The 23,086-nt window shown below is 38.8% G+C and overlaps 1 protein-coding gene and 1 pseudogene across 1 annotated transcript in view; one reads left to right on the top strand and one right to left on the bottom strand.

Annotated features, from left to right (window-relative positions):
• Positions 1 to 2,304: 2,304 nt before the first annotated feature.
• LOC102824815 lies at positions 2,305 to 2,790 on the bottom strand (annotated as a pseudogene).
• Positions 2,791 to 5,050: 2,260 nt separating this feature from the next.
• ATP6V1B2 (ATPase, H+ transporting, lysosomal 56/58kDa, V1 subunit B2) overlaps positions 5,051 to 23,086 on the top strand; it is a 29,028-nt gene continuing 10,992 nt past the window's right edge. Inside the window, exons 1-8 of the mRNA XM_006859901.1 lie at positions 5,051 to 5,201; positions 16,649 to 16,704; positions 19,704 to 19,802; positions 20,714 to 20,807; positions 20,905 to 20,982; positions 21,529 to 21,668; positions 22,338 to 22,439; positions 22,784 to 22,881. Of these exons, the coding sequence (XP_006859963.1) occupies positions 5,066 to 5,201; positions 16,649 to 16,704; positions 19,704 to 19,802; positions 20,714 to 20,807; positions 20,905 to 20,982; positions 21,529 to 21,668; positions 22,338 to 22,439; positions 22,784 to 22,881 (803 nt within the window). The 5' untranslated portion in view covers positions 5,051 to 5,065. The remainder of the gene's footprint in view (positions 5,202 to 16,648; positions 16,705 to 19,703; positions 19,803 to 20,713; positions 20,808 to 20,904; positions 20,983 to 21,528; positions 21,669 to 22,337; positions 22,440 to 22,783; positions 22,882 to 23,086) is intronic.

The following is a 23,086-nucleotide window of genomic DNA, read 5'->3' as shown; positions in this document are numbered from 1 at the left end:
AAAAAAAAAAAAAAAAAAAAAAAAACTGGCTCTAAAAGACAAGATTTGTTATTATTAGTTTTAAACAACAACAAAAAAAAGCTGTCATATATTGTATTTGAAACATGCAATAATACACAAGGTAAATAATTGAAATAACATAGAAATATTAGTAAATTACAAGTAATACTCTCTCTCTAGCAACTGGTTTAGAGGTATGAACAGTAAAGGGAAAGAAATTTGAAAACTCTTTAAAGAGTAGTGTTAATACCCTTAAATTGATTGTGGTTTTGTTTGCGGAATAGGGAACACAATGCAAGAAAGGAATTTTGTTGAGGTGGGGGAGGAAAAAAGATGTGTTATTCCATTTGGGAAACTGTTTAGTTAAGTTTCCTGTGGAATGTTCAGAATGAGATTTCTATTTGATTAAATAATTCATTGGACCAAGAGCATATCTCTGAGTGCAAACAGATAGAAATTAGGGATTTATCATAATGTTAGTAATATGGAAATAAGAGACAAACCAGAAAATGTGAATAGAGTAAGAAGAGTTGGAAACCAACTTTTAAAGACTCACTTCTAAGATTAGAGGGTGGGCAAAGGAAGAGTATCCTGTGATGAAAACTGAGAAGGAATTACTATGATTAGAGTTGAAGGGAACCAGATTATAATTCGAGTTGAAGGAAAGAGATGTCAAAAGAAGACAAGTTTTAAGGAGGAACTCCTGCTATACAGTACCGAAAGAGAAGGTAAGTAACAGAAAGACTGAAAGTCCCCATTGTATTTGATACATCTGTGATGAGGGGAGATAGATGTTTGGTAGAGAATATTAATGCTGAGTGAAATGCAGGGGCCAGTGGAGGCCTAGTGGCACAGTCAGAGGTTCAAATCCACCAGTCTCTCCAGGAGAAAGACGAAGCAGTCAACTCCCATAAAGATGACAGTCTTGGAAACCCTCAGGGGCAAGTTCTACTCTATCCTATAGGGTCATTGTGAGTTAGAATCAACTCAACAGCAGTAGATTTGATTTGGTTTAGTTTTTACCCAAAATAGCACAAAAATGTTAATGTCCTGTTTCCTGTGTATGTTGTTTTGTGCCATCGAGTTAGATCCAGCCCATAGCGACCCCATACAGGGTTTCCAAGGAGAAACTGGTGAGTTCAAACAGCTTTGTAGTTTGGCGCATTAACCCACAGCGCCACACCAGGAATCCCTGCCTACAGACCTCTAAAACGCTACTATGAGGTGAAGAATGAGGAAGCAGAGGCAGCAAATAGAAAACATTATTTCAAGGACATGTTTTCAAATCGTCAATAATTTAGATGAAAAGTAGGATACAGAATTATGTAAATTTGGTGAATGTTGAGAGTCACAAAAAAACTAATTTCATATATTTAAAAGAGAAAACAAGGAGAAGAGTGACAAACTGATGTCCCAGAGAAAAACATTAAATGGCCTGAAGAAAGGACTAGCCTGAAGCAGAACAAGGGACTCCAGGAATAACAAGAGAGGGTTGTTGTTGTTGTTAAGTGCCTTAGAGTCGGTTCCAACCCAGAGCTACCCTGAACAGAGTTTCTGAGACTGTAAATCTTTACGGGAGCAGAAAGTCTCATTTTTCTCCTGCGGAACTCCTGGTATTTTTGAACTGCTGACCTTGAAATTAGCAGCCCGATTCATAACTACTATGCTACAAGAGACCTTACTCATAGTAACCCTGTATAGGATTTCCAAGGAGGAACTGGTGGGTATGAACTGCCGACCTTGTGGCTCAAACTGACCTTTTTCCCCACATGAGGGACCACACCTTGTTCTTTGTTCCTCTCCCTTATCTTATCAGCCTTTTGTTCCCAAATTGTATCTACTAACATTAAATTTTCTGAACAACAAACTTTACGTAACAACCCTTTAGGACAGAGTACAATTGTCCACAGGCTTCCCAAGGCTGCCCTGGTGTGGTGCTAGGGGACAAAGCACTGGATGGCAAGGTTGGTTTGATTACAAGTTTCCACTCCTTGGAAACTCTATACAGGGTCACTCTGAGCTGGAACCGGCTTGATGGAAATAAACAACACCACAATGAGTCAGAATGGACTTGGTGGCACTTAATAGCAACAGCAGTCTTTTGGAGGAGTCCTGGTGTAGCTCTGTAGGATAAGCATTGGACCACAAGGTTGACTTGAGCTACAAGGTTGGCAATTCAAATTCCCTAGCTGCTACCCTATATATCGTTATGAGTCAAACCAACTCAATGGCACTTAACAACAACAATCTTTTTTTTTTTTTTTTAAGAAAACTTTTTATTGGCCTTTTGGATAGAAATGGAAATTATTTTCCAGGAAGGATGATCCCATCATACTTCTGTTGGAACCAGTACATAGTCCCCTCTTTGCTGATTCTACGTTTGTCCCCCATGAAGCCTGTCCCATGCTTCTAGTCTGCTATGCTGAAACCTATGCTCCAACCCAGTACCACATAGAAGACCAGGCCATAGATACCAATGCTAGGGTTGTATTTGACCCCTAGATCAACGTGCTTCTAGAGCCCAAAACCGAAGTATCCGGTATCTAAGAAGTTATTTTTTTCTTAAACTGTACTCCCGTACCTTCAGACCTATCTCCAAGATCGCCTCTGCCTTGGCCCCATGGACTGCGCAGTGGACAGCAATGTTTTCATTTTGCCTAATGCCAAAGGACTTGAGGGGTATCTAGCTTTGAAGAACACAGGGGTCTAGCTGGTAAGCTGCTCCAACACCTTGGCTTCCGAAGTTAGTCTGTCTCCATTCTTCCTCACTCAGATATGAGGTTTCCACATGGGGTTCTCTTTTTCATCTTGATCCTGCACCAGCCAAGGCAGAGAACCAACAACAGCAATTTTTTTAATGGAAACAGACTGTCACATCTTTCTCCTGAGGAGAGGCTGGTGGGTTTGAACCATTGAATTTTCAATTAGCAGGCGAATGCTTAGTCATTGAACCACCAGGGCAAAGGAGGAACATTTTAGGGTTTGAACTATATATACCAATTGCTATCTAGCTGATTTTGACTCTCAAAGACTCTGTGTGTGTCAGAATAGAACTGTGTTCCATAGAGTTTTCCATGCTTATGATTTGTGGAAAGTAGATTGCCAGGTATTTCTCCTAAGGTACTTTTGAGTGGACTGAACCACCAACCTTTCTGTTAACAGCTAAGCACTGTTAATTACTGAAACGCACATGTAAACAAAAACCAGCTGTCATTGCCTTGATTCTTCTCATGGTGACCCCAGGTGTGTCAAAGTAGGACTGTGCAACAAAGACTTTTCAATGGCTTTTGGAAATAAATTGCCAGGTCTTTCTTCTGAGGCAACTCTGAGTGGACTTGAAACAAGAACCTTCCTGTTAGCATCTGAGCATTAAACATATGCACATAACAGGGACTGCTACCACACCTTAAAACAGGCCAGTATATGTCTGCTGAATTGATGATACATGAATGAGTTGGGTAGGGAGAAAGTAAAGCGAAATAAGATCCACAAGTGAAAGTACAGAGTGCCCAGTGATAATAGTAAAAAATTATTCTCCTGTTTCTCAAATCATGTGTTTTTTTATAGCTTTGGTTTCCTTCACTGAAAAATATGCAGTGAAGCAAATGTATCAAGAAGACCTGCTTCAGTGATGGGGTGCAAAAAAACATTTATATGAATGGCATAGGAATAAGCTGCATCTATTTGTGGCACTGGACTGCAAGATTGGCTGTTGAAGCTCACCCGTCACTCCTCAGAAACCCTATACAGGGTCGCTATGAGTTGGAACCAGAGCACTGTGACTCTGTAGTATAAGCACTGGATTTCAAACGATAAGTTCTGCGGTTCGAGCCCACCAGCCATCCTGCTGGAGAAAGATGAGACTTTTTGTTTTCACAAAGACTTTGTTGTTGTTGTTAGATGCCATCGAGTTGGTACTGATTCATAGCGACCCTATGCACAACAGAACAAAACACTGCCCGGTCCTGGGCCAACCTCACAATTGTTGCCACTCTTGAGCCCATTGATACTGCCAATTGGCCAATCCATCTCGCTGGGGGTCTTCCTCTTTTTCTCTGAACCTCCACCTTACCAAACATGATATCCTTCTCCAGTGACTGGTCCCTCCTGACAATATGTCCAAAGTATGAGAGACGAAGCTTAGCCATCCTGGCCTCCAAGGAGCACTCTGGCTGCACTTCTTCCAACACAGATCTGTTGGTTCTTTTGGCAGCCCATGGCACTTTCAGTATTCTCCTCCAACACCATAACTCAAAGGCATCAATTCTTCCTTATTCAGTGTCCAGCTTTTGCATGCATATTTATAAGGATTTCAGTGACAAAATACTCGGAAGTAGTTCCTCACTCCTTCTTCCTAATTTGTCTTCGTCTAGCCGTTCATCTGAAATCTGTCCACCAAGCCTCAGAAATCCTAGATAGGATCCATAGGAGTCTGACTCCCCAACAATTGTTGTTAAGTGCCGTCGAGTCGGTTCCGACTCATAGCGACCCTGTATAGAGTTTCTGAGGAGCAGCTGGTGAGTTTGAACCGCCGACCTGCTGTTCAAACCAACCTTGCAATCCAGCGCCTTACTTACTTCACTTGTGATATACAATCATTATATACAGTTCAAACCTTAAAACGTACCCCCTGTGTAAGAAAATGTATTGTTCATGTAATTGAATGTCAACAGTTATTCACTGAGGCGAAGATGGGGCGGGAAAGAGCCATTTAAAATGGAGATTATTTTACCTTTTTTTGCACAAGTTTGCCTTCTTCCCCCTCCCTCACTTCATTTTCACCTCTTTTAGTTTTCTATGGGCTCCTCTTTCGCTTCTCCTTCCTTCTCCGTGGCCCCGCACCCTCCCTCCCAGCACGCTGGTCAGCTCCTCTTGTGGGCGCGCAGGCTCAGCCCCGCCCACTCAGAGGCCGAGTCACGAGTCCGGGATCCAAGGGCCTCGAAGTAGGCGGGACGAGGTGGGGATTCCGCAGCACGCATGGGCGGAGCCGGGTGCGCGGGCCGCCCCTGCTATATCTGCGCCTGCGCGAAGCGACTGCGGGGCCAGTCGGGACGGAGGAGACAAGATGGCGCTGCGGGCGATGCGGGGGATCGTGAACGGGGCCGCACCCGAGCTACCGGTGCTCACCAGTGGGCCTGCGGTGGGAGCTCGGGAACAGGCGCTGGCAGTTAGCCGGAACTACCTCTTCCAGCCTCGCCTCAGTGAGTATTAGAGAGCAAGATGAATGCTATGTGCTACTTAACCCTGGCTGCGCTGCTCTTTTCTCTCACTCACCTGCTTGGCCCGCGGTTGCGGGGGAAACGGGGTGTATTTCTTTTAACCCTTCGGCGTTCCCCTGCTCCCGGATCACATATGCCTCTTTCTAGAAAGAGGTTTGCGTGCACTCATTTCCGAGACAGAGGAGCCTAGGGCAAGAGTACCAACGGGACTTTTTCCTTGGGTGGTGGGTCCCCAGCTATTGCCCCACCGTCTCCAACTTCCCTAAGCTGGAGCATTGACAAGCACTAGCGCTTGCTTCCTGTATCGGAGGGCCACTGCTTGTCACGCCAGTCTTTATCTTCCTTTGACCTCATCTGGGTTATTTAGGGGTTGGGGGAACGCCCCTTCCTCATGCCCTCCCCCTGGTGAAGAACTCGGAGCCTGGTGTGAGGGTCCTGGAGAGCGAGGACTGTGTAGTGCTTTCGCTGACGTGGTCAGGCCTTTCGTGGATGGGTGTCAGGCCCGCAGCCAGAGAGCTGTGGCTGCTTCACAGAAGGATACCTAGATATCAGACAGCAGTGCAACTGAAAAGTACACTGCAGGTCATCTAATCCAATACTCTCATTTTACAGGTGAGAAGTCTAAGGTTCTGGGAGGGGTAGAACTTACCAGGTTTTAGACACCTAATAGTGACAGAGCAAGAACTGAAAATTCAGGTTTCTTAATTCCTGGTGGGCCTTTTTCTTCGTTTACTGATCACTTAACCAGACTAAGTTAGAATGCAAGATTATCTTGCAAACTCTAAGTGGCTTTGTCCATTTTATGTATGTATGTGTATAAATAATGCATGTTAAGTGCTGTTGTTGTATATAAAATAGCCCTAATATACCAGGTTTAAATGAACAAATCAGCAGTCAAAACGAAATGGTTCTTGATTATTTGAAGAATACAGTGTGTAGCATCAAACCTCTTCATAACTTTCTTGGAACCTGAGGAGAAGCCCTGGAAATAGATGCTATTTAAAAAAAAAAAAGTGCCTGATACTCTTTCCCCAGGTGATGATACTGCATTTGCACTGGTTAATTGCCCAAGTGCCTGCTTGTGGATAGCTTATTGGTTAAACCGAATTTCAGATGAGGTTTTAGTCAGAGTGCTCACCATACTGACTAATCCTATCATGAGCTGTCACTGGGTCATGTGATGCAGCTGCTGTGTGAGGAGGAAGGAAAGCACACTGGATTCCATGGGTTGCTGAAATGTACGTTTTACACTGAGAATGACTTGTATTAGAGATTGCCTGTTGGTATTTATATGACCAGAAGTAAATGGTTCAGGAAATTGAAGATGTTGCATTATTTCATAGATTTTGGCAATAATGATAGTTAAGAATTAAAAATTATTTTTTATAAGTTGTATTTGTTTACTCTGCTTTGTGTAGGATGGATAAATATTAATAATGCTTGTAGGAAAAGATTACAGCGCCCAGTAGTCCGTTTCCTAAATCCATTCATTGTCACTTCAGTCTGGATTTGTTTGCTTAACCTATGGCCAAAGAACTTGTCCTGATGAGATTCTTCCCAGGAAAACTGCTGGCAGAATAATGCTTAAAATGGAATTCTTATAGGTCAGGAATTCTTTTTTTATTCCTTAGTGCCTGCCACATAAAAGGTATATGAAATTGTTGTATAACTTGTATTTAAATTCCTTGTTCTAATAGTTGAAAGGATAGATTCTTAACAAGAATGAAATGAATAAGTAGTTGAGTTGCTGGTTGGTTTGAGTTCCCTTTCTGTACTAGATATTCTGAAGAACATAAAAAATGATAGACTTAGGCTAATATAATTAATGATAACCTCTTATTGTTGTTGTTAAGTGCCGTCGAGTCGGTTCTGACCCGTAGCGACCCTGTATAGGATTTCCAAGGAGTGACTGGTGAGCATGAACTGCCGACCTCGCAATTCAAACGGCTTTGCAGTCTGGCGCATTAACTCACAACCTCACACCAGGACTATAATAGTTACTTAGATGTATGCTTTTTGAATGAAAGAATGAAATAATAGTGGTAGTGTTGTTGTTGTGCTGTCGAATCAGTTGCGACCCTGTATAGGGTTTCTGAGGAGCCACTGGCGATCTTGAACCACTGACCTTGCAGTTCAAACGGCTTTGCAGTCTGGCTCATTAACCCACAGTGCCACACCAGGGCTCCAATATTGGTAGTGCCAGTGCCTCTCTACAAATTGGGCCCTATTTAAAAACAATTTTAGGATTATTGTGTTCTTTGTGGTGGTTCCATTTGACCCACAAGATCAACGGTTCAAACACACTAGCACCTTAAGTGCTGTAGTTAAATTTCTAAAGTCAAAAGGAAGGAAAACTTGATTTTCTTTTAAACCTTGAGCAAGGTTCAGTAATAATATACGTTGAGCTTTTGAACTCTAAACATTCAAATTAGATTGCCGCCACTGTTCTTGAGATCCTAGACCTTAAGTTTCATTCATCATAAAAACTGTAGCTAGCCCCAGCAAAAAGTCAAAGTAGGAATCCTTGCCTTTTTCTAGAACTTCTCTTTCCTTGGGTACTCATTGATCAGGGTATGTTATTATTGTTAAGTGCCCTCAAGTTGGTTCCAACTCATAGTGACCCTGTGTAGGATTTCTGAGGAACGACTTGTGGGTTTGAATTGCCAACCTTGTGGTTCAAACTGACCTTGTGGTCCAGTACTTATCCTACAGTGCCACACCAGGACTCTGATCAGGTTGTTCTTAAGTGTTGTTGAGTCAGTTTTGAAACATAGCAACCCTGTATAATGTTTCCAAGGCTTTAAAGATGAGAAACCTTCATCTTTTTCCCAAGGAGTGGCTGCTAAGCTTGAACCTGTGGTTCACAGTCCTGTACTTATTGTATGGAGCCACCATGTTCTGACCAGTTTATGTTGTTAAGTACCGTCGAATTGATTCTGACCCATAGCAACCCTGTATAAGGTTTCCAAGGAGCAGCTGGTGAGCTTGAACCCCCAACCTTGCAGTTCAGACATGGCTTTGCAGTCTGGCTCATTAACCCACAGCGCCACACCAGGACTCCAGATATTATTCTTTCACAATCTAGGGTTTTGTTTTACTAATAAGGCGGAGGCAAAAACTACTAGGTCTCTTACTATTGTGTAATGCTGTTGAATTTTCTCTTTGAAAGTTTCACAATCACTGAGTGGTGTTAGTAGTATTGGACAATCTCATATCCTGCAGGGAGAAGAGGATGCCATCTGACAATATGTGTTTCTTAAAACCTTGATAGCTTTGGTTTTTAAATGTTACTACATAAATACGTGCTGCCTGCTTAATAGTTCCAAATCATAGATAGATGTGACCTCTTATCTGCTGTGTTGTCCTCAGAAGTTCTTATCATCCCATGGATCTGTTTTCTTGTTCACTTGGAAATTTCCAAGAGAAGAGTGGTCATTATTTTGGTAAATAGAAATATTTATGGAATTCTTAAATGGGTTTTTGTCTGTTATAGAGTCGGCTTCATGTTTTTGACAGCCTTACTCTAAACTGATATTCATCTCAGTAGAACATTCTAGATAACTGAAGCCCTAACAAAGTGGGAACAACTTCTATTTTTGGAGTAAAAACCTTCTCAGCTATTTAATCCTTCTCAGGTATTTTTGAACAGGTGCCCTGGTGTGGCGCTGTGGGCTAGTGCATCATACTGCAGTCATTTGAACTGCAAGGTCGGTGGTTCAAGCTCACTAGCTGCTCCTTGGAAGCCTGTACAGGGTTGCTATGGATCAGAATTGACTCCATGGCACTCAACAACAACAACTCTAAACTGATATCTCTGCTTTGGACTATTGTTGGTAATGACTGGAAAAATATTGTTGACAAAGTGTGGTATTTGATACCATTTCTTTGCAAACTCTTTTTACATAGAAAGAGCTATGTTGTTGTTAGGTGCCCTCAAGTCTGTTGTGACTCATAGCAGCCCTATGCACATTTGTTAAATGTTTGAACCCATTGTTTTTGCCTCTGTGCCAGTCCATCTCATTTGAGGTCTTCCTCTTTTTCTCTGACCCTCCATTTTACCAAATATGATGTACTTCTCCTTCTGATAACATGTCTAAAGTCTGAGAGACCAAGTCTTGGCTTCTAAGGAGCGTTTTGGCTGCACATCTTGCAAAACAGATTTATTTGTTCTTCTGGCAGTCCTTGGTACTTTTAATATTCTTCTCCAACACCATAATTCAAATGCACCAATTCTTCTATGGTCTTCTTTATTTGTTGTCTAACTCTAATATACATATGAAGTGATTGAAAATGCCATGACTTACTTTAGGCATACCTTAGTCCTCAAACTGATATCTTTGCTCTTGTGCAGCATATTTTCCTAATGCAATTTTCTTGATTTCTTTTTTTTTTTTTTTTCAGTCTTGATTTCTTGACTACTGCTTTCATGAGTGTTGATTGTGGATTCAAGCAAAATGAAGTCCTTTACAACTTTAATCTTTTCCCCATTTATCATGTTATTATTTATTCATCTAGTTGTGATGATTTTTTGTTTTTTTTTACATTGAGGTGCAATTCATACTGAAGTCTTTGGTCTTCATCAGTAAGTATTTTAAGTCCTCTTCACTTCCAGCAAGCAAGGTTGTATCATATTCATATCACAGGTTGTTAATGAGTCCTCCTCCAATCCTGTTGCCATGTTCTTTATATAATCCAGTTTCTCAGATTATTTGCTCAGCATACAGATTGAATAAGTATGGTGAAAGAATGCGACCTTGGCACACTCCTTTTCTTATTTTAGACCATTCACACTCCTTTTCTTATTTTAGAAATTGTTCTGTTTAGCTACTGCCTCTGATTCTATGTACAGGTTCCTCATGAACACAGTTAAGTTCCACAATGCCCATTCTTCACAATGTTGTCCATTTTCATGATCCCCACAGTCGAAAACGTTTGCATAGTTAATAGAACACAAGTAAAACATCTTTCTGGTATTCTCTGCTTTCAGCCAAGATCCATCTGAGGTCGTCAGCATTGATATCCCTAGTTCCACATCCTCTTCTGGATCTGGTTTGAATTTCTGTCAGCTCCCTGCCAATATACTGTTGCAATTGTTTCTTAATTATCTTCAGAAAAATTTTACTTGCATGTGATACTAATGATATTGTTTGATGATTTCTATATTCCCTTGGGTTAGATCTCTTTTTGGAATGGGCATAAATATGGATCTCTTTCAATTGGTTGGCTATGTAGCTTTCTTCCAAATTTATTGGCATAGATGATTGAGCCTCGAGTGCTGCTGCATCAGTTTATTGAAAGATTCCATTTATAGTCAATATATTCTTAGAGCCTTATTTTTTGTCACTGCAGCTTTGGACTTCTACTTCAGTGCCATTCATTCTTGATCATATGCTATCTCTTGAAATGGTTGAACATCTCAACCATTTCTTTCTGGTACAATGACTATATGTTCTATCTTCTTTTATGCTTTCTGTGTTATTCAATATTTTGCCCATGTTGTTCTTGCTGTTAAGTGTCATCAAGTTCTTTGCTGACTCATAGGGAGCTGGTAAAGGGTTTCCGAGGAGTGACTGTTAGGTTTTAGCCACTAGTGGGTTTGAACTACCAACCTTGTAGTTAGCACTCCAGTGCCATACTAGAATTCCATAGAATCCTTCAATATTATAAATTGAGGCTTGGATTTTTATTTCAGTTCTTGAAGCTTCAAGAATGTTAAGCATGTTTTTCCTTTTTGATTTTCTAATTCTAGATCTTTGCACATTTCAATATAATACTTGTCTTCTCAAGCTGCCCTTGGAAAATTTCTGTATCTATAGAAACTATCTTCTAATACCTATCTGTACCCTGAGTGTGGCACCATAGAATAAGCACTTGACCCTATTATCAACACTTCAAACTCAGCAGCCACTTCTAAGAAACCCTATACAGGGTCGCTATGAGTTGGAAGTAACTCGACTGTACTTAACAACAACAACATAAACTATCTTCTAGTACCTCTCTGTACTCTAGAGTTATAGGAACTATGTAATCTTCATAATTTTTAAATTATACTAGAAACTAAGTTCAGAAATATGAGTGGGATCAGAGTACCAACTTTAGAATAAGAAAGTATATACCGTCCTTGTACCCCATTTGGTAACAAAGCAATCGTTGGCAGATCACTTATTTCTCAGAGCCTGTTAGTATCCGTAAGTTTATAGTGGATATATTATCAACCTTGCCTACCAGAGAATGTTCTATGAAGGTGAATTGAGATAATGAATTTGCAGTCTTGGTTCAGTGGTAGAATTCTACCTTTTGTGTGTGGTGCCTGGGTTTGATTCCTAAGCAAAGCACTTCATGGCATAGCCATTACCCATCTATCATTGGAGCCTATAATGTTGCTGTAGTGCTAACAGAGATGTACTTTAGAAAACAGTATCAATCACAACAGTCTGATACACAACTGATGATAGGGATGGCATGCATAGGACCAGTAGTGCCTTTCCATTGTGTATGGAACCACGATGATTTAAAGTGACTCTGTAGCACCTAATAATAACAGTGTGAAGATGCTCTTTAAAAGCATGAAAGTACTCTAAGTATATTAAAGTTTGGTAGTGTTTTTATGTAGTGTGGGCTATGAAGTTTACAATATACATTTATTTTAGTATGTATCATTGCAGTCGAGTCTGTTTGACTTATTGTGACCTGGTGTGATGCTGTAGGATAAAGCACTGGACTGCAAGGTAGGTTTGAGCTGCAAGGTTGGCAGTTCAAATTCCCCAGCGGTTCCTCGAAAACCACATAACCACCAATCTTTATGGAAGCCTACTGTCACATCTTTCTCCTGAGGTGGGGCCCATGGGCTTGAACCACTGATCTTTCAGTTAGCAGCCAAGCCATCTGTGCTCCTTATTTATTGGTTAATTTTTATATGTTGTTGTTGTTATGTGCCGTGTGTCCGACTCATAGCGACCCTTACAGGGTTTCTGAGGCTGTAAATCTTTACAGGAGCAGAAAGCCTCCTCTTTCTCCCGCTGAACAGCTGGTAGTTTCGAACTGCTGATCCTGAGGTTAACAGCCTGATTCGTAGCCACTGTGCTACCAGAGCTCCTTAAGCCATGCAAGTTTGTTTTTAAGCCTTTGATTTGTGTCTGAAGTGGTCTCCTGATCTTTGCACTTTCCAATGAGGAGAAACTGCTGAAGTCCAACCATCAGATACTCTGTTCTCTGCTTAAACTATTTCAGTGACTACACTCCATTGGAGAAAGCTTGTTTTGCAGTATTAACAAAAATATGGACACTAGGGAAATATTGCTTACTATGTTGAATAGTAAACATGACCTATTTTTCATAGCTAAAATTGCAGGCTTATGAAACTATTTGGAGTGTTGGAATAAGTTTTGCAAATGAGTATAATAGTGTAACAGACCATGGAGAAATGACCGCTTCAGATTTAGATGTAGAGTTTGGCTATGGTATAGCCATAGACCTAAAAAAAAAAAAAAAAGTAAGACATTGATTCTGGAGACAGACTGTGTTAAGTATAATGAAGTACTTCATTTCTTTGAGAATCATCTAAAACTTAGGTTAAAAATAGGTCTAATAGGTAGGTTAAATGAGAATTCCTGACAAGTACTCCTTAAATGTGAGTTGGTATTAATCAATTAATTTTTAGGATATTAGGCTTTTTTACAGACTGTTATTTAGATGAAGTAGAATCTTGTCTTCTGAGTAGAAGTCATCTTGATTCATTGTTTCCAGGAAAAGCTATGACTAGTGTTTCTTTTTCTTGATCATGCTATTTTGCTCGTGATTGGCAAAAGTTAATCATTTTCAAGGAGGTTGAATTTTTAGCATGAGATTCTGAGCCATCTTTGTGGTAGAAGTCCAATGGGTATGCAAATCTTGTTGATAAAAAGAGAATTTTAGGAATCTGAAGAATTGGTGGTTTCTTTTATTTAAAACAGTTTCCTGTAAATCTCATCTAGATCTACCACCACCTCCAACCCTATACCCCACCCCAAGCTATGTAGGTAAAGGTTTTGAAAAGGTCTAGGTTTCTATATATTTTAAAACTGGGCTCTATAGGAGAAAAATATTTCTAATGTTAACTCACTTTTCATTCCACATAGCATTTCTAAGAAGTCTCTTTAAAAATATTATTTTCTTTTCAAAAGAGAATAAAGATTTTTTTTTTTTTAAGTGTGGAATTGTGGTGTGTTTTTTAAGAATAATCAGTTGTTTTAAAAAATGGGAAAGAGTTTCATAAAAGTGGCAGAAATGTAACAAGAGGGGTTTTTCTAAAATCTTAGAGGCATAATTAATCCTTTTGTATTATCACCTTTTAAGTGTCAATTTGGAGGCTTCTATTGAGACATTTACACATGTAGTCAAGCACATGCTTGATGTCTGATTGGTGTGAATAAAAGGCCAGGGGCTCCTGATAATGCTTGTCTACTGTATCCCAGCGTTTATACCAGAGCACTTCCTTCCTGACCTTAGGCTAAAGGAATTGGGTTTTAATTCTGAAGCCCCTTGAGTGGACAGACTGGTTATTAAATTATTTCCTCATTCTTAGGAGTGTATATTTGTGCCAGGAATTTCTGCCAAGCTCATTATAAGACCTCAGAAGAAATCAAGCAAGTTTAGTTTAGTGAAGTCAGTCACCCCAAAGGTTCAAGTAATGTATGATTCTACTGATAGGAAATACCTAAGATAGGCAGGTATTTAGAGACCAAGCTTTATTAACAGTTACCCAGGGGCTTGTGGGAGGGAAGGGAAAAGGGGAGTTCCTTACTTCATTTATTTAAGTATTTAGATTTACTTCATGAATTTATTTATACTTCATTTATTCGTGTCATCACAGTCAACTCTACTTTGAGGAGGCAGCTCTTCCCCAGTTGTATTTCGAGTGCCTTCCAACCTGTGGGGCCCATTTTCTGGCACTATATCTGATAGTGTTTCTCTGCTATTCATAAGGTTTTCAGTGACTAAATATTCAGAAATTGTTTGTCACTCCTTCTTCCTCATCTGGAAGCTCATCTGAAACCTATCTACCATGGATGACCCTGCTGGTATTTAAAATACCGGTGGCATAGCTTCCAGAATCACAGCAACTCACAAGCCACAGTACGACAAACTGACAGGTTATTCTTTATTATACTTAGTATGTATTACACTTGTTGTTGTTGTTAAGTGCCATCAAGTTGGTTCCGACCCATAGCTACCCTGTATAGGGTTTCTGAGGAGTGGCTGGTGAGCTTGAACTGCCGACCTTGCAGTTCAAACAGCTTTGCAGTCTGGCATATTAACCCACAGTGCCACACCAGGACTCTGGCATAGGTGTAATAAGGTTGAGGGTTGACTACATCTTTTCTGTAATGAAGGATATTGATATTGGCCGTACCTTATAGAGAAGAGGGATCCCTAGTGCTACAGTGGTTAAGCGCTCAGCTGTTAACCAAAAGGTTGGCAGTTCAAACCCACCAACCACTCCACAGGAGTGGTTCCATAATGATAACCTTGGAAACCCTATGAAGCACTTAGTTCTAACCTGTTCTTTAGAGTTACTATGAGTCAGCACCAACTCAGTGAGTGGATTTGGTTAGGGAGTAGAATGACCACATTTATTTCTAGAGCATAATTTGCAGTGAAAAATACCAGTTATCGTAACTAACAGGATTATTGAAACACAGGGAGGAAGCAGGATAAGTGATAATACATTGAAGGGATTGTAATCAATAAGATTAAACAAAATGTGTATAAATTGTTGCATGTAAACTGCTCTGTAAACCTTCACCCAATTCACAATAAAAGGGTTTTGTTTTGTTTGTTTGTTTTATTTTAAAAAAAAAAAAAAAGCAGTATGCATACTTTATTTGACTTGACCTCTGACCTTTAATTTCATCCTTCATTCTTTTCATACAGCGCTTTTCTCAACATTTTTATGTCATTATTTTATCAGATTATATTTTGTATTCCCAGCACATTTACCTCGTTATTATGTGCTGTTGAGTCAATTCCTATTCATTGCTATACTATATGACAGAGTACAACTGCCCCATAGGGTTTCCAAGACTGTAATTTTTATGGGCACAGACTGCCACATCTTTCTCCCAGGATACGCTTGGTGGGTTCAAACCACCTAATACTTGATTAGCAGCCAAGCACTTAACTATTGCACTACCAGGGATCCTTACAGACTATACAAAGGGGCTTCAAAAAGTTCATGGAAAAAATGGAATTCAAAGATAAAGGCAGTTTTCCACAAACTTTTGAAAGCCCCCCTCATATTTTGTCAAATTTCCTTTGTGAGTTTTGTCACTTCTGCTTAAAGTTAAGGATTCCCGTCCAACAGTTGTTGACTTTGCCAACTCCTGTCCCAGGCTTCAGTCCTGAATGCCTGTTTTCCTGTAAAGCTTTCCCTGTTTCCCCTGAGAAGGTAAGTGTAAGTGCTCCGTCTTTCTGTGCTCACACAAGACCTTTGCACAAGTCATCTCATCACATTGTAACTACCAGTCCCTGCCATCAGAGCATAACTTTTTGAAGGTAAGGTTAGCCTTCCTTGTTTTTGTGACTGATCCATACCTGTCACCATCAAGTTGATTCCAGTTCAGTGATATAGAGGACAGTAGAACTGCTCCTTGGAGTTTCCGAGACTGAATCTTGATGAACGCAGACTACCTCACTGTTCTCCCACAGAGTGGCTGGTGACTTTAAACCACTGACCTTGTGGTTAGCAGCCCAAAGCTTATCCTCTTACACCACTAGGACTCCATGGCTGGTGCATAGTAGGAGTTCAAATTGGTTTTGTTTGGATGAGGGTGAGTTATTAAAAGTTGTACAGTCAATAAGCATATTTCATAAAGGCATTGACAGTTTTTATAACTTTGTGAGTGTTCATCTTATAATGTTGTTAAATGTCATGAAGTTGGTTCTGACTCATAGTCACCTTAGAGTTCCAAGGAGCTGCTGCTAGTGAGTATGAACAACCAACTTTGTGGTTAGCAGTCTAGTGCTTATCCTATAGCACTATACCAGGACTCTCTCATATTGTAATAGATATGATAAAGTGAAGAGGTTTTTTAGTAATACTTACCTCGTTTTATTGCACTTCACAGATAAGATATTGCACATTTTAGAAATGGAAGATTTGTAGCCATCCTGCCTGGAGTTAGTCTGTTGGCCCCATTTTTCCAACAGCATGTGCTCGCTTAGTGTCTCTGTCACATTTTGGTAATTTTCAAACTTTTTCATAATGCTATTGCACACTTAAGTAGTATAAATATAAATTTTATATGCACTGGGAAACTGAAAAATATGTGTGGCTTTCTTTATTGTGATGGTGTGGAACCGAACCTGTAGTAGCTTTGAGGTGTACCTGTATCAGAGAGGATGTTATGCTATTTGACTTCAGCTGACTGACTTTCTGTGTTTCTTTCCAGCTTACAAGACAGTATCAGGAGTCAATGGTCCACTAGTGATCTTAGATCATGTTAAGGTAATACCATGGTCTATTATAGTTTGACTGACCACATATAAAGTTAAAAATCTTTTCAATCCTTTCAAAGCCATGCTGTGTTTTTAAACCATTCATTGATCTGAATATCAGTGCTATATTGTTGTGTTTAAGTGCTGTCGAATTGGTTCCAATTCATAGCAACCCTGTGTAGGGTTTCCAAGGAGCAGTGAATTTGAACCACCGAGACAGAAATATATGTATCTTAGTACCCTTACCATAGATTGCCATGTGTTCCAGTTATAGTGCATAAAGATTATTACTTTATCTTTGTGGGCTTGGTGAGAAAAACCTGAAAGCAAAGAATACTTGTAACTATTCAGCTTGTTGTAAGGGTCTTTGTTGTAAGGGTCAGCCATACCTGTATATAAAAATTATGAACACTGTTATTGTTATCTTTGGAAAAGAGGCATAGGATATAGTCTTTAATTGGATACCTTGGTCTAAGCCTTCTCCCTGAGCTTCATGATCAAAATATCTTCAGAGAAAATAGTTTATATAATATGCTTTTTAGAACAGTAATTCTTTATTGGTTGATATTAGTGTGGGCTAAGGATTGAATTGCTCAATTACTAGTTTTTTTTGAGTGAGCTTAATGATATCATTGCATTGATATGTGGCCCCTCTGGAAGCATAAAAATAAAGGATAAAATGCAGTTTTCTTTGGCTGGTATTAACTAAGATAGTATTTTGTGTGTGACAAGATACCTGTACAAATTAATCTTAAGGTATAGCAAATTTACTTCCTAACCAGTTTTATTCTGGTCTGCAAATTGTTTCAAAGCCGCAATATAGCACTCTTATGTTATATAAGATTTAGGTAGGTACCTGTTAATGTTTTCTGAAGGAAAAGTGCCTACCTTTTTTTGCCCTGGGGAGCATAATCAGAATTGAAAATAATGATGAACAGTAGAAATGGTTCCTCTTCCATAGTAAATGTAGAATTTAAAACTGATGGTGAGTGGTGAGTACTTGAAGGGTAAGTATAGGAAACTATGAGAGACAAGGAGAAGAGAGAAAATATCTTTGAGGAAGTAGTTTTTAAGGGAGCTAAAATTTTTTTCATTTTTTATGGTAAACCTGTATGGGAAGAAAGACTTATTAAATTTTTTACCAGATTTAGGCTTTATTTTTGTTGTTGTTTTTTAAAACTTCCTTTAACAAACTCACTAGTGGTTTTTTACAGCTTCTCCAGTTTACCCCAAGAATTAGTTTTGAATTTTCTCAGATACCTAGCAGGTTTTATTTTTTGGTTTTTGGTTTTACCTTAGAGCATGCACCCAAAATCAAGTAATATATAATCTCATATACAAATTATATTACAGAATAAAAGATGGAGAGTTGCTGCCCAACTCATTTGAAAAGTTAGTGTTACCTTTGATTCTAAAACTAGATAAAGACTAGTACCAGAAAACAGAACTATAGCCATCCTCACTTAAAAACACAGATGTCAAAATCTGTAATAAAATATATTCATGTTAAATTTCTCATACAGTTAATACAGAAAAAACATTTCATTAAGTTAAATATCCTTTTTTAAATCCTCTTTGTAAATACAGAATTGTTGTTACGTGCTGTTGAGTCAGTTCCAACTCATAGCAACCCTGTATAGTGTGTCCTAAGAAGAACTGGTGAGTTTGAACTGCTGACTTCATGGTTTGTAGTCCAGTCTTATCCTACAGCACAAATAAAATGAACTTTTATTTAACTTCCTAAAGGTTACTCACTACCACCTTCAGCAAACAGCATAGCTAAGGAGAGATTCTAGAAGCATTCACCATTTTCATTTGAATCAGGAGCAGGGTGAGGATGCCTGCTGTCATCATCATTATTCACCTTTGTGCTTGGAACCTAGCCAATTCTGTGAGGAAAACAATGGCTGTAAAAAAAATTAGAACAGAAAACGGCACAACACTTATCATTTCTTATGATTAAGTCATAGAATTCTTGCCTTCCATATGGGAGACCAGGGTTCAGTTCCCAGCACATACTCCTCATGTACAGCCATTGTCTTATCAGGAGAGACTTGAGTGATACTATGATAGTGTTAAAGGCTTCAGCAGAGCTTCCAGACTAAGAAGGTAGGCTAAGAAGAATGACTTGGTGATCTGCTTCTGAAAATCAGCTAAGGAAAACCCTGTTGATCACAGTGGTCTGATCTTCAAACAATCATGAGGATAGCCTGGGACCAGGCAGCATTTCCTTCCACTGTGCATGCAATTGCCGATGATGGGGGCCAACTTGATGGCAGATAACAAGAAATGTTCATTTCTTGATGATATGATTAAACAGAAAGTCTAAACCTTTCACTGGAGACAATTAGAAACAATGATACAAGACAATTGCCAGATAAAGGATTAGTCCTACATAAATGAATATTGTTGTATATGTCAGAGTAAATGATTCGAATAATCAGTCTAATTATTTACAGAAAACGATAAAACTTGGTTCAAAGACATAAAACCAAAACCAAACCAGTTGCCAAAGAGTTGACTCACTCATGGTAGCCCCATATGTATAGGGAACTATGCTCTATAGGGTTTTCAATGGCTGAAATTTACACATTGAACTTCAGACTGTTAGAACTTGTAACCTTACGTCAGTTGTACCACATGGACTTCAAAGACATAAAAGAAGATCTCAGTTAATGGAGAGTCCATATTCATGAAAGACTCAATATCTTATTCATGAAACACTCAATTGCAAGGTCGGCGATTCAGACTTATCAGCCACTCCTCGGAGACCCTGTACAAGGTTGCTTTTAATAGGAATCGACTTGACGGCACTTAACAAAAACCAATTGTCTCAAAACTTTAAAGCATACAAAGGGAAATAAATTTACTCTTCATATTTTCATAGATTTAAGACCCTTCTAGTATAGAGTGTTTGGAGGAGGTTTTTTTTGTTTTTTTTTTTTCCTTTTCTTTTTGGAGGGATGCTTTTAAATGTTAGCTGTTGATGCTTTATTTCTTCCTGTTTAGTTTCCCAGGTATGCTGAAATTGTCCACTTGACATTACCAGATGGCACAAAGAGAAGTGGACAAGTTCTGGAAGTTAGTGGTTCTAAAGCAGTGGTTCAGGTAAGCAGTATTTTCAAAATTTTGGTCAGTTGAACTTTTTCGTAATCTCGAAAACATAAGGAACCTGCTTGTTTTTTCCTAGTATGCTCATTGAATGCAATGAAGTGTTTAGAGATTGATGATTGGCTATGAAAAAAATTGTTTTGACTTTTTATTTTATTTTCTCCAAAAGTCAGTCTCTTTTTTCACCCCCATGAGATAAAATGAAGCCAAAAGTTATGGAGAAGGAGACATATAAAAAGCAGAATTCACTAATATGGGATAAAACCAAAATATCTCAGGGGGAATCTGGTCCTTTAAACTGTTTCTTAAAATGCTTAGTTTTTAATGTTACATGATTATGAGAAATACTAGTTTTCTCAAATAATTTTTACCCCTAAAATACAGAATAGGGATTGGCAAACATTCTATAAAGACAAGAAATAGTTAAGACTTTGTGGGGCCATATAAGATCTCTATTGCATAACCTTTTCTTAAACAGCCATTTATAATGTAAAAACCATCAGCTTATCAGTTGAACTTGGCCTGCAAACATAGCTTTCCAACCCTTGATCTATAGATTGAGAATTTGGTTCATCGGCATGAACATTTCTTTGTTGTTATTAATATACTGATACTGTCCGTTTAAGGAGCTCTGGTAGTGTAATAGATATGAGTCAGACTGCTAACCTCATGGTCAGCAGTTCGAAACTACCAGCCGTTCTGCGGGAGAAAGATGAGACTTTCTGCTCCCATAAAGATTTACAGCCTCGGAAACCCTGTACAGGGTCACTATGAGTCGGAACCGACTCCACGGTATACTTCCACCACTACCAGTGTTCATTTATGTGTTTTCCTTTATAAAGACTATTTTAACAGAGATACAATTTAAGTACCATTTCTCTTACATGATTACAGCTCTTTCTTGATAGGTATTTGAAGGTACTTCAGGTATAGATGCCAAGAAAACGTCCTGTGAGTTTACTGGAGATATTCTCCGAACACCAGTGTCTGAGGATATGCTTGGTAAATCTTGTTTCCTTTTACACATATTTCCACAAAGTATAGAAAAATTATATTTGAATGTCATTGTCCACTCTGCTCTGTCTTATTGCTATTACAGGTCGAGTATTCAATGGGTCAGGAAAACCCATTGACAGAGGCCCTGTTGTACTGGCTGAAGACTTCCTTGACATCATGGGTAGGGGCAGTTAATGTATTTCTGTATTGGTCGGGCGGGTGGGGGGGGTGGCACACGTAAACTCTGTATTATATAACCTTTACCAGGTAGTGTTTTTCTGTGATATTTTTCTAAATAGATAACCAATTATTTCTAAGACTATATCCATATTTAATCAATTATTTTATCTAAAGACTGTCTTTACAAATGTACAAATCTTCCGATTCTTTACATATAATAACTTAAAACATCACTATGGATTATCTGAAATGTAAATAGTAAAATCATGGCTTTGAAATGAGGGTTTCTCTTATTTACTTTATTTTACTTGAGGAACTTGTTTTACTACCATATATGTCTTGTGAAGCTACAAAAGAGTCATGGAAAACAATTATTTAAACTATTTCAAGTTTCTACAGTAACTGAATTTTTTGAGTAGAGAGAATTCTTTAAACAGTTTTGACCTTTTCTTATGCTGTATTATGTTTTCCTTTTTATTTGCTTTCTACTTCCATTCCAAATAATGGGAAGACATTAATATTTTCTCTTTGGAAAATGTATTATTAGGTCAGCCAATCAATCCTCAATGCCGAATCTACCCAGAGGAGATGATTCAGACTGGTATTTCAGCCATAGATGGCATGAACAGCATTGCCAGGGGGCAGAAAATTCCTATCTTTTCTGCTGCTGGCCTACCGCACAATGAGGTGAGCACTAGGATGTAGTTGGTATGAAATTAACAGGGGACTGTTTCTAAGAGCTTTACTTTAACTTAAAGAAATCAAATAAAGGGTTTTTGTTTATTTGTGTGTGTGTAGTATTTTAACAGAAATTTATTATTTTTTTAATGAAAATATCCCTTTAGTTAGTTAATGACCACAAGAACATTTTTCATAAACCCAGATTACATGTATCAATATACCTACAAGGTTAAAACTCTGCTAGTTAATTTTTGAACCTCCTAATGCATTCTAAGGAGTCCTGGTGTGGCACTGTGGGTTAATGCAAAACCATTTGAACTGCAAGGTTGACGGGTCAAGCTCACCAGCTGCTCCTCAGAAACCCTACCCAGGGTTGCTATGGGTCGGAACCGACTCGATGGCACTTAACAACAACAACAATGCATTCTAAAGAGCTTTGGTAGCATACTGATTACGAATCGGGCTGCTAACCTCAAGGTCAACAGTTCAAAACTACCAGCGGTTTTCATGGGAGAAAGATGAGGCTTTCTGCGTCCATAAAGATTTATTAGTGAAAGACTTCTAAAACATCCCAGTTTTATTTTTAATTGCAGTTTCTAAAAGTTGGATAAAAGTCATTTCTTGATAGGAATATAATCCTATGTTTTAACTCAAGTCTTTTATAATCCATATCAGATCGCAGCTCAAATCTGTCGGCAGGCTGGCTTGGTAAAGAAATCCAAAGATGTAGTTGATTACAGTGAAGAAAATTTTGCCATTGTATTTGCTGCTATGGGTGTAAGTATATAAATACAGCATGTAAAATCAAATGGTTATGTTATTAGGACAGTGTGGTAAACTGCAAATATATAGTTGAATCTCTTTAGGAGAAGAAGTTGACAACTTGACATGTTGACCAAACTAAAGATGAAATTCTAGCATTTGACTGTGAAACTAAAGATTAATCCTCTTCATACCCAAAGCAGGCTGTTTACTTTTCTGACTTTCATAAATATATTTTGGGTACTTGAAACTTGCTAAGAATAAGAATGATTTACTTTAAATCCATAGCTTGGCCTTGATCAGAAATGAATGTTAAGAATTTTTTTTCTCCTAGCACTGATGAAATTATTTCTATTTAGGTAAACATGGAAACTGCTCGGTTCTTCAAATCTGACTTTGAAGAAAATGGCTCCATGGACAATGTCTGTCTCTTTTTAAACTTGGCTAATGACCCAACGTAAGTAATAAAGGCTATTTCTTTAAATCTAGGACAGGGTCAAAAATGTTACATTGTTTTGTAACACTGGTTGTTGTGTTCCATTGAGACCCTTCTGCCTCAGAATGACCCTATAGGACATAGTAGAACTGCTTATAGGATTTCTAAGGTTTAAAAACCAGGTAGGAACCTATCACCAAGTCCTTTCTCCTGTAAATAGACAGTG

This window comes from Chrysochloris asiatica, unplaced genomic scaffold, assembly GCF_000296735.1.
Source record: "Chrysochloris asiatica unplaced genomic scaffold, ChrAsi1.0 scaffold00035, whole genome shotgun sequence".
Taxonomy (NCBI): domain Eukaryota; kingdom Metazoa; phylum Chordata; class Mammalia; order Afrosoricida; family Chrysochloridae; genus Chrysochloris; species Chrysochloris asiatica.
This window is presented reverse-complemented; position numbering and strand designations above follow the sequence as displayed.